Source organism: Ovis canadensis, chromosome 12 (assembly GCF_042477335.2).
Source record: "Ovis canadensis isolate MfBH-ARS-UI-01 breed Bighorn chromosome 12, ARS-UI_OviCan_v2, whole genome shotgun sequence".
Taxonomy (NCBI): Eukaryota; Metazoa; Chordata; class Mammalia; order Artiodactyla; family Bovidae; genus Ovis; species Ovis canadensis.
Window position 1 is genome coordinate 43,200,902 of NC_091256.1, and position 15,083 is coordinate 43,215,984.

At 38.5% G+C, this 15,083-nt stretch overlaps 1 protein-coding gene across 1 annotated transcript in view; it reads right to left on the bottom strand.

Annotated features, from left to right (window-relative positions):
- The window catches only part of CATSPERE (catsper channel auxiliary subunit epsilon), a 152,645-nt gene that overhangs the window by 75,391 nt on the left and 62,171 nt on the right, over positions 1–15,083 (bottom strand). The window contains exon 9 of the mRNA XM_069545510.1: positions 3,802–4,294. Coding sequence (XP_069401611.1) covers positions 3,802–4,294 — 493 coding nt within the window. The remainder of the gene's footprint in view (positions 1–3,801; positions 4,295–15,083) is intronic.

The window sequence follows — 15,083 nt, forward strand, 5'->3', positions numbered from 1 at the left end:
CAGAATGGACTGGTTGGATCTCCTTGTAGTCCAAGGGACTCTCAAGAGTCTTCTCCAACACCACAGTTCAAAAGCATCAATTCTTCAGCGCTCAGCCTTCTTCACAGTACAACTCTCACATCCATACATGACCACAGGAAAAACCATAGCCTTGACTAGACGGATCTTAGTCGGCAAAGTAATGTCTCTGCTTTTGAATATACTATCTAGGTTGGTCATAACTTTTCTTCCAAGGAGTAAGCATCTTTTAATTTCATGGCTGCAATCACCATCTGCAGTGATTTTGGAGCCCAAAAAAATAAAGTCTCACACTGTTTCCACTGTTTCCCCATCTATTTCCCATGAAGTGATGGGACCGGATGCCATGATCTTAGCTTTCTGAATGCTGAGCTTTAGGCCAACTTTTTCACTCTCCTCTTTCACTTTCATCAAGAGGCTTTTTAGCTCCTCTTCACTTTCTGCCATAAGGGTGGTGTCATCTGCATATCTGAGGTTATTGGTATTTCTCCCGGCAATCTTGATTCCAGCTTCTGTTTCTCCCAGTCCAGCATTTCTCATGATGTACTCTGCCTATAAGTTGAATAAGCAGGGTGACAATATACAGCCTTGACGTACTCCTTTCCCTATTTGGATGCAGTCTGTTGTTCTATATCCAGTTCTAAGTGTTGCTTCCTGACCTGCATACAGATTTCTCAAGAGGCATGTCAGGTGGTCTGGTATTCCCATCTCTTTCAGAATTTTCCACAGTTTATTGCGATCCACACAGTCAAAGGACTTGGCATAGTCAATAAAGCAGAAATAGATGTCTTTCTGGAACTCTCTTGCTTTTTCCATTAGCTCTGTGAAAAATACCGCTGGTAGCTTGATAGGGATTACATTGAATCTGTAGATTGCTTTGGGAAGTATACTCATTTTCACTATATTGATTCTTCTGATCCATGAACATGGTATATTTCTCCATCTATTAGTGTCCCCTTTGATTTCTTTCACCAGTGTTTTATAGTTTTCTATATATAGGTCTTTAGTTTCTTTAGGTAGATATATTCCTGAGTACTTTATTCTTTTCGTTGCAATGGTGAATGGTTTCCTTAATTTCTTTTTCTACTTTCTTATTGTTAGTGTATAGGAATGCAAGGGATTTCTGTGTGTTGATTTTATATCCTGCAACTTTACTGTATTCATTGATTAGCTCTAGTAATTTTCTGGTGGAGTCTTTAGGGTTTTCGATGTAGAGGATCATGTCATCTGGAAACAGTGAGAGTTTTACTTCTTCTTTTCCAATTTGGATTCCTTTTATTTCTGATTGCTCATTAATATGTTTATATCTTTCATATACAAAATTAAATTGCTATATAAATATGCAGTTGATTTTTTTTATATTGATATTAACATACTGCAACCTGGTAAACACATTTATTAGCCCTGTAACTTAAAAAAAATAGATTTCATAATCTTTTCTATATTTAAAGGTGTTTGAATAAAGACAGTCTCCTTTTCAATACAGATTCTTTTTATTCACTTCTTAACTCATTGCACCTGCTAGAACTGTCAATACAATGTTGAATAGATGTGGTGTCGGCAAACATTCTCACCTTTTTTCCTTATTTTAAGCAAGAAATGGAAGAAAGGAACAAAGGAGCAAATGGTGTTAATAAAAAATGAACTCCAAATGGTAAGTTTAACCAACAACAGCATTTTTACATAAAATCTGAGCAGAGTAAATAACAGTCTCTTACCACTGGACAATGTTAGCTTAAAGTTTCTCATAAATGTTCTGTGTTAGGTTGAGGAAGTTCTCTTTTATTCTTAATCTGCTGATTTTTTAAAATCAATTGTGTATACTACATTTTGTCAAATGCTTTTATATGTACCTACTGAGATGATCATATGGGTTTTAAAAATTATTTCCTAATAAGGTGAATTATGTTGATTGATTTTCTATTGCAAGTCACTCTTTTATTCCTAATATAAACCCACTTGGTCATGATGTATTTTCCTTTTTATATATTTTTAGATCTGGTTTACTAACACTTTGTTCATAGGTTTTAAATATTTGTTAGTAAGATATATTGGTTTTCAGTTTTATATGCTTGTCATGTGTTATTCTTGGTTGTGGTATCACATAATGCTGGCCTTGCTGAATGAATCAGGAATTATCCTCCTTGTTCAGTTTTCTGAAAGATTTTAGAAATTGTGGCATTTATTTTAAAAATATATCATAGAATTCACTGGTGAAATACTCTTGGCGTGAAGTTTTCTCTGTGGTAAGGTTTTTAAATAACAAATTCAATTTATTTAATTGATATGGGGGTGTAGCTGTTACATACGTCATCTTAGGGAAGCTCTGGTAGCTTGCATTAATTTGTTTTAACTTTGTATTCAGAGTTGTTTGACTTGGCCCCATTCTGCAACAGGTTCACACCAGCCAAGAGGCCACCTGATCCATGCAGACAGCTACACAGAAATCCAGCCCTGTCCTCCAAGGGGTTGCAGAAGCCCCATATCTGCTGGGCCACACAACCAACCAAGCAGAAAGCCTACCCTGCTCTCCAGCGGGCACACAGCCACCACCCAAAGGGCAGCCTCACAGCCAGCTAGGCCAGGTGCCAGCCTCACTGATCAGCATGCCCATTAGTCAGCCCCACCATCCACGTCAGCGGTACCACTAAAGAATATAGTTCTCATAACTAAAGGGGTGTGCTGCTGGGCCTCACAGACTGCCTCCTATGTAAAGCTACTTCTAAAAGTTCAGGAGACACAGCTGACCTATCTAACACATAGAAGTAAACAGTAAAGAACTGGGAAAATGAGGCAGATGATTATGTTCCAAATGAAGAAACAAGACAAAATCCCAGAAAAAGAATTTAGCAAAGTGGAGATAAGCAATATATCTGATAAAAAGATCAAGATAATGAACACAAAATGCTCAATGAATTTGGGAGAATGAATGAATATAGTAAGAATTTCAACAGAGTTAGAAAATATATAAAAAGAGCTAGAGCAAAGGAATATAAAAGCTAAAATGAAAAACATCGTAGAAGGTATTGACAATAAGATTAGATGATACAGAGAAATTAATCAGTGGTCAGGAAGACAGAGTAGTGAAAACCATCTCCCTTTGGGACCATATCAATGCAACATCATACTAACATTTGCATTATTGGGGAGAAGATAAAAGAAAGGAGAAGAGAGAAAGAAAGGGGCAGAGAATTTATTTGAAGAAATAAGAGCTGAAAACTTCACTAACCTGAGAAAAGAAACAGATATCCAGGTCCAGGAAGCACAGAGGGTTGCCAAACAAGATGAACACAGAGACAAAATATAATTAAAGTGACAAAAAAAAAAAAATTAAAGATAAAGAGAGAATCTTAAGAGCAACAAGAGAAAAGCAACCAGTTATATATAGGGGAACTACCATAAGAGAATTATCTGACTTTTCAGGATAAACTCTACAGGCCAGAAGGAGTGGCACAATGTAAATAAAGAGATAAAAGAAAAAAACCTACAACCAAAAATAGCTGCTGCTGTTATTTAGTCGCTAAGTCACGTCCAACTCTTTTGCAACCCCACAGACTGTAGCCCACCAGGTTCCTCTGTCCATGGGATTTCTCAGACAAGAATACTAGAGTGGGTTGCCATTTCCTTCTCCAGGGGATCTTCCCGACCCAGGGATTGAACCCGCATCTCCTGCATTGGCAGGCAAATTCTTTACCTCTAGGCCACCTGGGAAGATTAAACAGTTCGGTAAATACATCTAAATGTGCAGGTGTAATATACATATATATGTAATCTTTTACTAACCTTTAAAAAATAGTTGATCCAACACCACTTTCTTGATGTAATGCCAATAATTCCACCATCAGGAAGACTTGCATTGCTTCCCAGTCTTGTAAATGTATCATAATTTTTAAAGTAGAGAATACCATTTATTAAAAAAAATATTCCATCCTGTGATAGGATCACATCAGACACATTGTGTCTTTCATCTTCAGTCAGAATATTTGGAGGCACTCTGATTCTGGTCCAAGTAAGGAATGAATCATTTGTCTGAAAGGTCTCCATGTCAGCTACCACCACAATAAATGAAGGAACACAAGCAGGCCAATTTGCTATTAACTGACTACCCCGCGGTGAAGATATTGGTAAAAACCCAGGAATCTCAGGTATTGTCAACAAAGGAAAAGTCAGCAGGAAAAGACTATTTGCAACAAAGCAGTCTAGAAAAGCCGCTCGATTTCCTCTAACCTCTTTCAGCGCGTCATTTTCTGTCATTGGTACCGAGATATACCATTTCCTAAGAAGAGAAAAATAGAAAATATAAAAGTAAAATGCACCTCCTCCTTCTTCTCATCCATCTTGCATGGTGCTGACATTATCTTTTTTAAAAAATTTCTTATTCTTTTATTGGAGAATAATTGCTTTACAATGTTGTGGTGGCCTCTGCCATACATCAGTGCAAATCAGTCATAATTATATATATTATCCCTTCCTTCTTGAGCCTCCCTCCACCCCCCTCCCCCATTCCACCCCTCTAGGTCATCACAGAGCACCAGGTTGAGCTCCCTGTGTTATACAGGAGCTTCCCACTAGTTTTCTATTTTACATTTTACATATTTTATATATGATAGTGTATATACGTTAGTGCTGCTTTCTCAGTTTGTCCTACCCTCTCAGTCCCCTACTGTGTCCACCAGACCATTATCTACAATTGCATCTCCAATTCTTCTCTGTAAATAGTTTCATCAGTACTATTTTTCTAGATTCCATATATATGCATTAATATTTCTTTCTGACTTACTTCACTCTGTATAACAGGCTCTAGGTTCGTCCATCTCATTTATCATCTTTTATAAAAATTTTTATTTTTATCAACATAAGTCGGGTAAAACAAAACAAATAATATTAAAACGCCACCATGGCCCCATTTCTCCTCATTCCTCACTTTAGTTACCAAAAGAAAACAGTTTTGATTTTTGCAGCTCTTTGTTCTGAAATGTCTCCATTATCTCAAATAAATATTCTTATACTGCTCTCTTAATATGTAATTTTGTTCATTATTGGCTTCTTATATGACACATGAAACTATTTCTGCCACATAGTATACCTACCTGTACATCTCTTTTTTCAAGTTAATATCATAGTGTTTAGCTAAATTTATAGTATTTACATTGTTATTTAATATATACATGTTGTTAACTACTGAGAAAGTTATAATCAAGTTTTCCTATATGTATATTTACAATATTTCCCATAAAGTTAATAATTTCACTTTAAAAATGTGCTCAGTTTTCTAAGTTTTCCAGTAGGTAATTAAAATGGTGCTCCATAATATTTTCCTTGTGGTAAACGCAGAGGTAACCTAGTACTTGTTTCCTGAAATTTTCTTTCTTTATTCCCTGGGTTGAAGTCACCATTTACTGGGTCCAATGCTTTGATCTTTCTTGTTTTGTTAAAAACACATTTTTTAGTACCTCTTTGTTGAAGGGTGTGTGAACATAAAATTTTTGAGACTCTGAATACCCCAAAATATCTTTATTTTACATTAACCAGCTAGATAATTTGGCTAGATAGAGACTTCAAAATTTTGAAGGCATTTTCTCCAGCCTTGTGTATTCAGTTTTACTAATGGGAAGTCAGATGACACATTGACTCTTATTATTTAAATGAGGTGCCTTTCTATAGGTTTTTAAAATCATCACTTTTTTTCTTCGTATTATAAAATTTGACAGGGCTGGGTCTATCTTTTGAAGTGGACACACAAATGTATTTGTGAAAACAAGCACTCTGATATGTATCTTAAAACTCAGGAGAAATTCTAAGAATTTCTCAGCAGGGCAATTCAGGAGAGATCAGTTTATAGGATGTTCAGTAAACGCTTCTTGAGTTTCCTATTTCCTCAATGAATATACACTTGGTTGGTGGTGATGGCATTCTGCCCACTCAGAATGAGATCTTGCCAGGTGAAGGAAACCCCATGCTGGGGCAATTGAAGGGATGTCATCAAACTTCTATGCCCTAAACCATGGCACCATCAAACTTGATCGAATTATTGCTTTGGGCAAGCCACACCACTGACTCTAACATTGGTTTCAAGCACCAGTTGGTCTTTTCAAATCATCAGTATCATTTTGTTATTGTCCACTGACTATATAATAATCTCATATAAGCAGCCACAGAACAATTATGTATTGGTGACTATTTTGTTTGATTGGATAGTTGGTTATCTACAAGATCTAGGAAGGACCCAGGACTGAAGGCTTGGCCAAGCATACTGAGATTTTCAGTTTTCCATGTCTATCATTTTGCTTTCAAACCTTTGATTTTTTTAAAAAAATTGTGACTACATTTATACACGTTTCAAATTCCTTTCTTCTTTCTCATTTTATAGCATCTTAGTCACCTTTTACGTGTATAATATCGTCTCTTATTTCTGTGTACACAGTATATTTTTTTGTGAACTTTCTTTTGCTTCCTGCTGTGTGCTATGTCCTCTGAATTGAGTTGTTCTGTTTATTGATTTAAGTCTCTGAATCTGTTCAAAGCTTTCTGTAACTGGTGGTCCTTTAATATTTAAGGGAGAAGCAGAAACAAGTTGTGAGATACCTCTGAGGTATACCTCTTTTTCCTATTGTGCCTCACTCTGCTTCTCCCCTCCTGATTCCAAATTTAAGTTATCTTAAGTAGTTCAGTTCAGTTCAGTTCAGTTCAGTCACTCAGTCATGTCCGACTCTTTGCGGTCCCATGAATTGCAGCACGCCAGGCCTCCTGTTCATCACCATCTCCCAGAGTTCACTCAGACTCACGTCCATCGAGTCCATGATGCCATCCAGCCATCTCATCCTCTGTCGTCCCCTTCTCCTCCTGCCCCCAATCCCTCCCAGCATCAGAGTCTTTTCCAATGAGTCAACTCTTCGCATGAGGTGGCCAAAGTACTGGAGTTTCAGCCTCAGCATCATGCCTTCTAAAGAAATCCCAGAGCTGATCTCCTTCAGAATGGACTGGTTGGATCTCCTTGCAGTCCAAGGGACTCTCAAGAGTCTTCTCCAACACCACAGTTCAAAAGCATCAATTCTTTGGCGCTCAGCCTTCTTCACAGTCCAGCTCTCACATCCATACATGACCACAGGAAAAACCATAGCCTTGACTAGACAGACCTTAGTCGGCAAAGTAATGTCTCTGCTTTTGAATATACTATCTAGGTTGGTCATAACTTTTCTTCCAAGGAGTAAGCATCTTTTAATTTCATGGCTGCAATCACCATCTGCAGTGATTTTGGAGCCCCCAAAAATAAAGTCTCACACTGTTTCCACTGTTTCCCCATCTATTTCCCATGAAGTGATGGGACTGGATGCCATGATCTTCGTTTTCTGAATGGTGAGCTTTAAGCCAACTTTTTCACTCTCCTCTTTCACTTTCATCAAGAGGCTTTTTAGCTCCTCTTCACTTTCTGCCATAAGGGTGGTGTCATCTGAGTATCTGAGGTTATTGATATTTCTCCGGGCAATCTTGATTCCAGCTTCTGTTTCTTCCAGTCCAGCATGTCTCATGATGTACTCTGCATAGAAGTTAAATAAGCAGGGTGACAATATACAGCCTTGACATACTCCTATTCCTATTTGGAACCAGTCTGTTGTTCCATGTCCAGTTCTAACTGTTGCTTCCTGACCTGCATACAGATTTCTCAAGAGGCAAGTCAGGTGGTCTGGTATTCCCATCTCTTTCAGAATTTTCCACAGTTTATTGTGATCCACACAGTCAAAGGCTTTGGCATAGTCAATAAAGCAGAAATAGATGTTTTTCTGGAACTCTCTTGCTTTTTCCATGATCCAGCGGATGTTGGCAATTTGATCTCTGGTTCCTCTGCCTTTTCTAAAACCAGCTTGAACATCAGGGAATTCACGGTTCACATATTGCTGAAGCCTGGCTTGGAGAATTTTGAGCATTACTTTATTAGCATGTGAGATGAGTGCAATTGTGCGGTAGTTTGAGCATTCTTTGGCATTGCCTTTCTTTGGAATTGGAATGAAAACTGACCTTTTCCAGTCCTGTGGCCACTGCTGAGTTTTCCAATATGCTGGCATATTGAGTGCAGCACTTTCACAGCATCGTCTTTCAGGATTTGAACTAGCTCAACTGGAATTCCATCATCTCCACTCCACTAGCTTTGTTCGTAGTGATGCTTTCTAAGGCCCACTTGACTTCACTTTCCAAGATGTCTGGCTCTAGATTAGTGATCACATCATCATGATTATCTGGGTCGTGAAGATCTTTTTTGCACAGTTCTTCTGTGTATTCTTGCCACCTCTTCTTAATATCTTCTGCTTCTGTTAGGTCCAGACCATTTCTGTCCTTATCGAGCCCATCTTTGCATGAAATGTTCCCTTGGTATCTCTAATTTTCTTGAAGAGATCTCCAGTCTTTCCCATTCTGTTGTTTTCCTCTATTTCTTTGCATTGATCCCTGAAGAAGGCTTTCTTATCTCTTCTTGCTGTTCTTTGGAACTCTGCATTCAGATGCTTATATCTTTCCTTTTCTCCTTGGCTTTTCGCCTCTCTTCTTTTCACAGCTATTTGTAAGGCCTCCCCAGACAGCCAGTTTGCTTTTTTGCATTTCTTTTCCATGGGGATGGTCTTGATCCCTGTCTCCTGTACAATGTCACGAACCTCAGTCCATAGTTCATCAGGCTCTCTATCTATCAGATCTAGGCCCTTAAATCTATTTCTCACTTCCACTGTATAATCGTAAGGGATTTGATTTAGGTCATACCTGAATGGTCTAGCAATTTCCCCTTTCTTCAGTTTAAGTCTGAATTTGGTAATGAAGAGTTCATGATCTGAGCCACAGTCAGCTCCTGGTCTTGTTTTTGTTGACTGTATAGAGCTTCTCCATCTTTGGCTGCATAGAATATAATCAATCTGATTTCGGTGTTGACCATCTGGTGATGTCCATGTGTAGAGTCTTCTCGTGTTGTTGGAAGAAGGTGTTTGCTATGACCAGTGCATTTTCTTGGCAAAACTCTTAAGTAGCTATAATTTGTTAATTCAAATGCTTTCAGGAGGAGATATGCTAGGTTTCCATATTCAGGAAGCATGATTGCAGGTACCCTCAGTTCAGTTCAGTTCAGTTGCTCAGTCGTGTCCAACTCTTTGCGACCCCATGAATCACAGCACTCCAGGCCTCCCTGTCCATCTCCAACTCCTGGAGTTCACTCAGACTCAAGTCCATCGAGTCAGTGATGCCATCCAGCCATCTCATCCTCTGTCGTCCCCCTCTCCTCCTGCCCCTAGGGAATTTCTATTCAGAATTCCCTTCTGCAAGCTCTCAATTAGCAGAATTTCTGTGCTCTATGAAGTCAGTTACCAGTTTCTCTCTCTGCTTTGTATTTTCTGTGCTTGCTTAAAAACTACTTAGAAAATTCAGTGGCCCATACATTATCTTCAGGAAAAAGTTCAAACTATTCCAGTACTTTAATGGAATCTTAATTTTTCCCCCTATTCAGTTTCACATGCCATATTATATTTCAGGTGTTCTTGTTCAGTCTCAGTTGTGCCCAACTTTTTGCTACTCCGTTGACTGCAGCATGGCAGGCTTCCCTGTCTTTCACCATCTCTTGGAGTTTTCTCAAACTCATGTCCATCGAGTTGGTGATGCCATCCAACCAGCTCATCCTTTGTCATCCCCTTCTCTTCCTGCCTTCAATCTTTCCCAGCATCAGGGTCTGTTCCAATGAGTCAGCTCTTCATATCGGGTGGCCAAAGTATTGGAGCTTCAGCTTCAGTATCAGTGCTTCCAATAAATATTCAGGGTTGATTCCCTTTAGAATGGATTGGATTGACCTCCTTGCAGTCCAAGGGACTCTCAAGAGTCTTCTCCAACACCACAGTTCAAAAGCATCAATTCTTTGGTTCTCAGCCTTCTTTATGGTCCAATTCTCACATCCATGCATGACTACTGGAAAAACCATAACTTTGCCTAGATGGACCTTTGTTGGCAAAAGAATGTCTCTGCTTTTTAAGACATATGTGAGTTTATCATAGGTTTTCTTCCTAGGAGAAACCGTCTTTTAATTTCATGGCTGCAGTCACAATCTGCAGTGATTTTTGAATCCAAGAAAATAAAGTCTGTCATTGTTTCATTGTTTCCCCGTCTGTTTGCCATGAAGTGATGAGACCAGATGCCATGATCTTTGTTTTTTTAATGCTGAGTTTTAAGCCAACTTTTTCACTCTCCTCTTTTACTTTCATCACGAGATTCTGTTTCTTTGCTTTCTGTCATAAGGGTGGTGTCATCTGCATATCTGAGGTTATTGCTATTTCTCCTGGCAATCTTGATTCCCACTTGTGCTTCATCCAGCATGGCATTTCGCATGATGTGCTCTGCATATATTAAATAAACAGGGTGACAATATATAGCCTTGACGTACTTCTTTCCCAATTTGGAACCAGTCCGTTGTTCCATGTCCAGTTCTAACTGTTGCTTCCTGACCTGCATACAGGTTTCTCAAGAGGCAGATCAGGTGGTCTGGTATTCCTATCTCTTGAAGAATTTTCCAGTTTATTGTGATCCACACAGTGAAAGGCTCTGGCATAGTCAATAAAGCAGAAGCAGGTGTTTTTCTAAAATTCTCTTGTTGCAGATGTTGGCAACTTGATGTCGGTTCCTCTGCCTTTTCTAAAGCTGGCTGGAACATCTGGAAGTTCTCAGTTCACGTACTGTTGAAGCCTGTCTTGGAGAATTTTGAGCATCACTTCGTTAGTGTGTGAAATGAGTGCAATTGTGTGGTAGTTTGAGCATTCTTTGGTGTTGCCTCTCTTTGGATTGGAATGAAAACAGACCTTTTCCAGTTCTGTGGCCATTGCTGAATTTTCCAAATTTGCTGGCATATTGAGCGCAGCACTATCACAGCATCATCTTTTAGGATTTGAAATAGCTCAACTGGAATTCCATCACCTCCATTAGCTTGTTTGTAGTGATGCTAAGGCCCCCTTGACCTCTTACTACAAAATGTCTGGCTCTAGGTGAGCAATCACACCACCATGGCTATCTGCATCATTAAGATCTTTTTTGTATAGTTCTGTGTATTCTTTCCACCTCTTCTGCTTGTGTTAGGTCCATACCATTTTTATCCTTTACTGTGCCCATCTTTCCATGAAATATTCCCTTTGTATCTCTGATTTTCTTGACGAGATCTCTAGTCTTTCCCCATTCTGTTTTTTTTATCCCCCCCCCCCCCCCGCTCCGCCCACCCCCGCTCTGTTTCTTTGCACTGTTCACTTAGGAAGGCTTTCTTGTCTCTCCTTGCTATTCTGTGAACTCTGTATTCAGATGGGTTTATCTTTCCTTTTCTCCTTTGCTTTTCATTTCTCTTCTTTTCTCAGCTATCTGTAAGGCCTCCTCAGACTACCATTTTGCCTTTTTGCATTCCTTTTTCTTGGGGATGGTCTTGATCACCACCTCTGGTACAATATTATGAACTTCCATCCATAGTTCTTCAGGTACTCTATCAAATCTAATCCCTGGAATCTATTTGTCATTTCCACTCTATAATCATAAGGGATTTGATTTAGGTCATATCTAAATGGTCTAGTGGTTTTCCCTACTTTCTTCAGTTTAAGTCTGAATTTGGCAATTAGGAGTTCATAATCTGAGCCACAGTCAGCTCCTGGTCTTGTTTTTGCTGACTGTATAGAGCTTCTTCCTCTCTGGCTGCAAGGAATGTAATCAATCTGATTTCAGTGTTGACCATCTGGTGATGTTCACGTGCAGAGTCATCTCTCATGTTGTTGGAAGAGGGTGTTTGCTCTGACTAGTGTGTTCTCTTGGCAAAACTCTGTTAGCCTTTTCCCTGATTCATTTTGTACTCCATGGCCAAACTAGCCTGTTACTCCAGGTATCTCTTGACTTCTTACTTTTGCATTCCAATCCCCTGTGATGAAAAATATATCTTTTTTTGCTGTTAGTTCTAGAAGGTCCTGTAGGTCTTCATAGAACTGTTCAGCTTCTTTGGCATTAGTGGTTGGGGCATAGACTTGGATTACTGTGATACTGAATGGTTTGCCTTGGAAATGAAGCGAGATCATTCTGTCGTTTTTGAGACTTTGTTGACATGGGGGCTACTCTGTTTCTTCTAAGGGATTGTTGCCTATTCCAGTCCATTTTAGTTCACCGATTTCTAAAATGATGTTCATTCTTGCCATTTCCTGTTTGACCACTTCCAATTTACCTTGATTCATGGACCTAACATTCCAGGGATCTATGCAATACTGTTCTTTACAGGATTGGACTTTACTTTTACCACCAGACACATCCACAACTGGACATTTTTTCCACTTTGACTCAGACTTTTCATTCATTCTGGAGCTATTTCTCCACTCTTCTCCACGAGCATTTTGGACAGCTTCCGACCTGGGGAGTTCATCTCTCAGTGTCACATCTTTCTGCATTTTTATACTGTGCATGGGGTTCTTAAGGCAAGAATGTAGAAGTCGTTTGCCATTCCTTTTTCCTTCAATATTATGCTTGTGAAATACATTCATGTTGATTTGTGTTGCTGTGTTTATTTCTCTCACAGCTGTATAATGTATTATTTCTATAGTGTAATTATGCAAGAGAATGTTTATCCATTCCTCTATGAAAGGAAATTAGAGTTTCAAATTTTTTCCTTTCAGAAAAATGCTGCTACAGATATACTTTCACATATCTCTTGATTCACCTGTGCATGGGTTTCTCTAAGGTAACCACAGGTTGTTGAATTGCTCAAGATATATGCATCTTCAACTTTGTCTGACAATGTAAAAATATCTTTCAAATTGCTTGTGCCAATTTATACTTCTGCTAGCAATATATGTAAGTGTTCCCATTGTTGCACATTGCTATGGTGTGAATGTCTGCGTTTGCTCAGTATTCATATATTGAAATCTTAATGCCCAATATGATGGTAATAGTGAGGCCTTTGGAGAAGGCGATGGCACCCCACTCCAGTACTCTTGCCTGCAAAATCCCATGGACGGAGGAGCCTGGTAGGCTGCAGTCTATGGGGTCGCAAAGCGTCGGACGCGACTGAGCGACTTCCCTTTCACTTTTCACTTTCGTGCATTGGAGAAGGAAATGGCAACCCACTCCAGTGTTCTTGCCTAGAGAATCCCAAAGCCTGGTGGGCTGCCGTCTATGGGGTCGCACAGAGTCGGACATGACTGAAGTGACTTAGCAGCAGCAGCAGCAGTGAGGCCTTAGAGAGGTAATTCATGAGGGTAGAGCTCTCATAAGTGGGATTAATGCCCTTGTAAAAGAACCCCAAGAGAGCTCCCCAGCCTGTTCTGCCATGTGAGGATACAGTGCAAATTCTGACACCCAAAAGAGGGCCTTCAATCAACCATATTGGCACCCTGATTTCAGATTTCCAGCCTCCAGAACTGTGAAAAATAAGCTTCTGTTGTTATAAAGTCACCCAGCTTGTGGTATTTTGTTACAGAAGCCTGAATAGACTGACATGTTTTCATTAATAACATTATAAAATGTTAACATATTTATCAGTCTCTGTGTATAAAATGATCCTCTTTGGGCTATTAATATTTTTCTCTAATTATCAATAAAGTCAAACATCATTTCATGTACCTATTAATGAGTGTTTATCAAATCTTTGATTTTATAATGAGATACTTTTATTAATTATAGAAATTATTTTCTATGCTGAGGCAATAAAAGTATTATCCCATCTCTTTCTAAAAGTTCTCAGCTTAGCCTTTCATATGTATGTCTTCTGAAGTTGTTTTATTATTATCATAATTATTATTAATCTGAGATTATTTTAATGTATGATATGAGGTAAATACTAAGCTGCCCTGATAGCTCAGTTGGAAAAGAATCCACTTGCAATGAAGAGACCCTGGTTCAAGTCCTGGGTCAGGAAGATCCGCTGGAGAAGGGATAGGCTACCCACTCCAGTGGTCTTGGGCTTCCCTTGTGGCTCAGTTGGTAAAGAATCCACCTGCAATGTGGGAGACTTGGGTTCAATCCCTGGGTTGGGAAGATCCCCTGGAGAAGGGAAAGGCTACCTACTCCAGTATTCTGGCCAGGAGAATTCCATGGACTAAGTCCATGGGGTCTCAAAGAGTCAGACACAGGTAAGTGACTTTCACTTTCACTTTCATTAGGTAAGTAATATATGATATGAGGTAAAAATAAAGCTTCATTCTGTCCCTATTGAGATTACATGCAGTTTTCTCCTTTAATCTATTAATGTAATAAATTATGTTAAAACATTTAAAATATCATAGCAAGCTTGCACTTCTGGTATAAACCAACTTGATTATATGTCATTTCTCTTTTCATATATTATTGGATTTATTTTGCTAATATTTTATTCAGAATTTTGCATCTAGGTTCATAAATGACATCAGCATGTAAGTCTTCTTTCTCATATATACCTTGCCCGAATTGGTATATGCAAACTTGATAACTTCATTTTGCAAGTTAGGATGGAAATTTTCTGTGCTAGTGCTCTCTCACCCTCCTTAAAGACTGTTAAATACTGATTAAGTTTCTTCATAGTTAAAATATTGCTCAACTCCTGTATTTCCTTTAGAGTCATGTTTGAAAAACTATTTTCTAGAATGCTTTTTCTTTAAGTTTTCAGATGTATTGGTCTATAATTGTTTATGTATCTGTTCCATCACTAATCTTTTTTCCTTTTTAAGAATGTAGATTAGTCTTTCCACATTTTTTCACATTTCTGGTTCATATAAACCCTTTTATCTCAACTCAATGCCACCTCTAAGATGGTATCTAAATATATTTCTCTCTGTATTATCATTTAGTATAGTTTTTCATAGTTCTTGATACAATGTTATTTACATATTTACTTGTTAATTATCCATTTCCTAAGTTAGAATAATTTGAATTCTTGAATTCCCAATTAAAATTTGAATATAGAAGGTAGGGACCTTGACTGTACCCCTAGTTTCTAACAGTAGCTTGATTAGTAGATGTACAACAAACATTTGCTGAATTAATTGTGAAAAACCACCGATATACATGTTGCCAAAAAACTAAGTTAAATCTATACTTGTTCTGTATTAGTTACC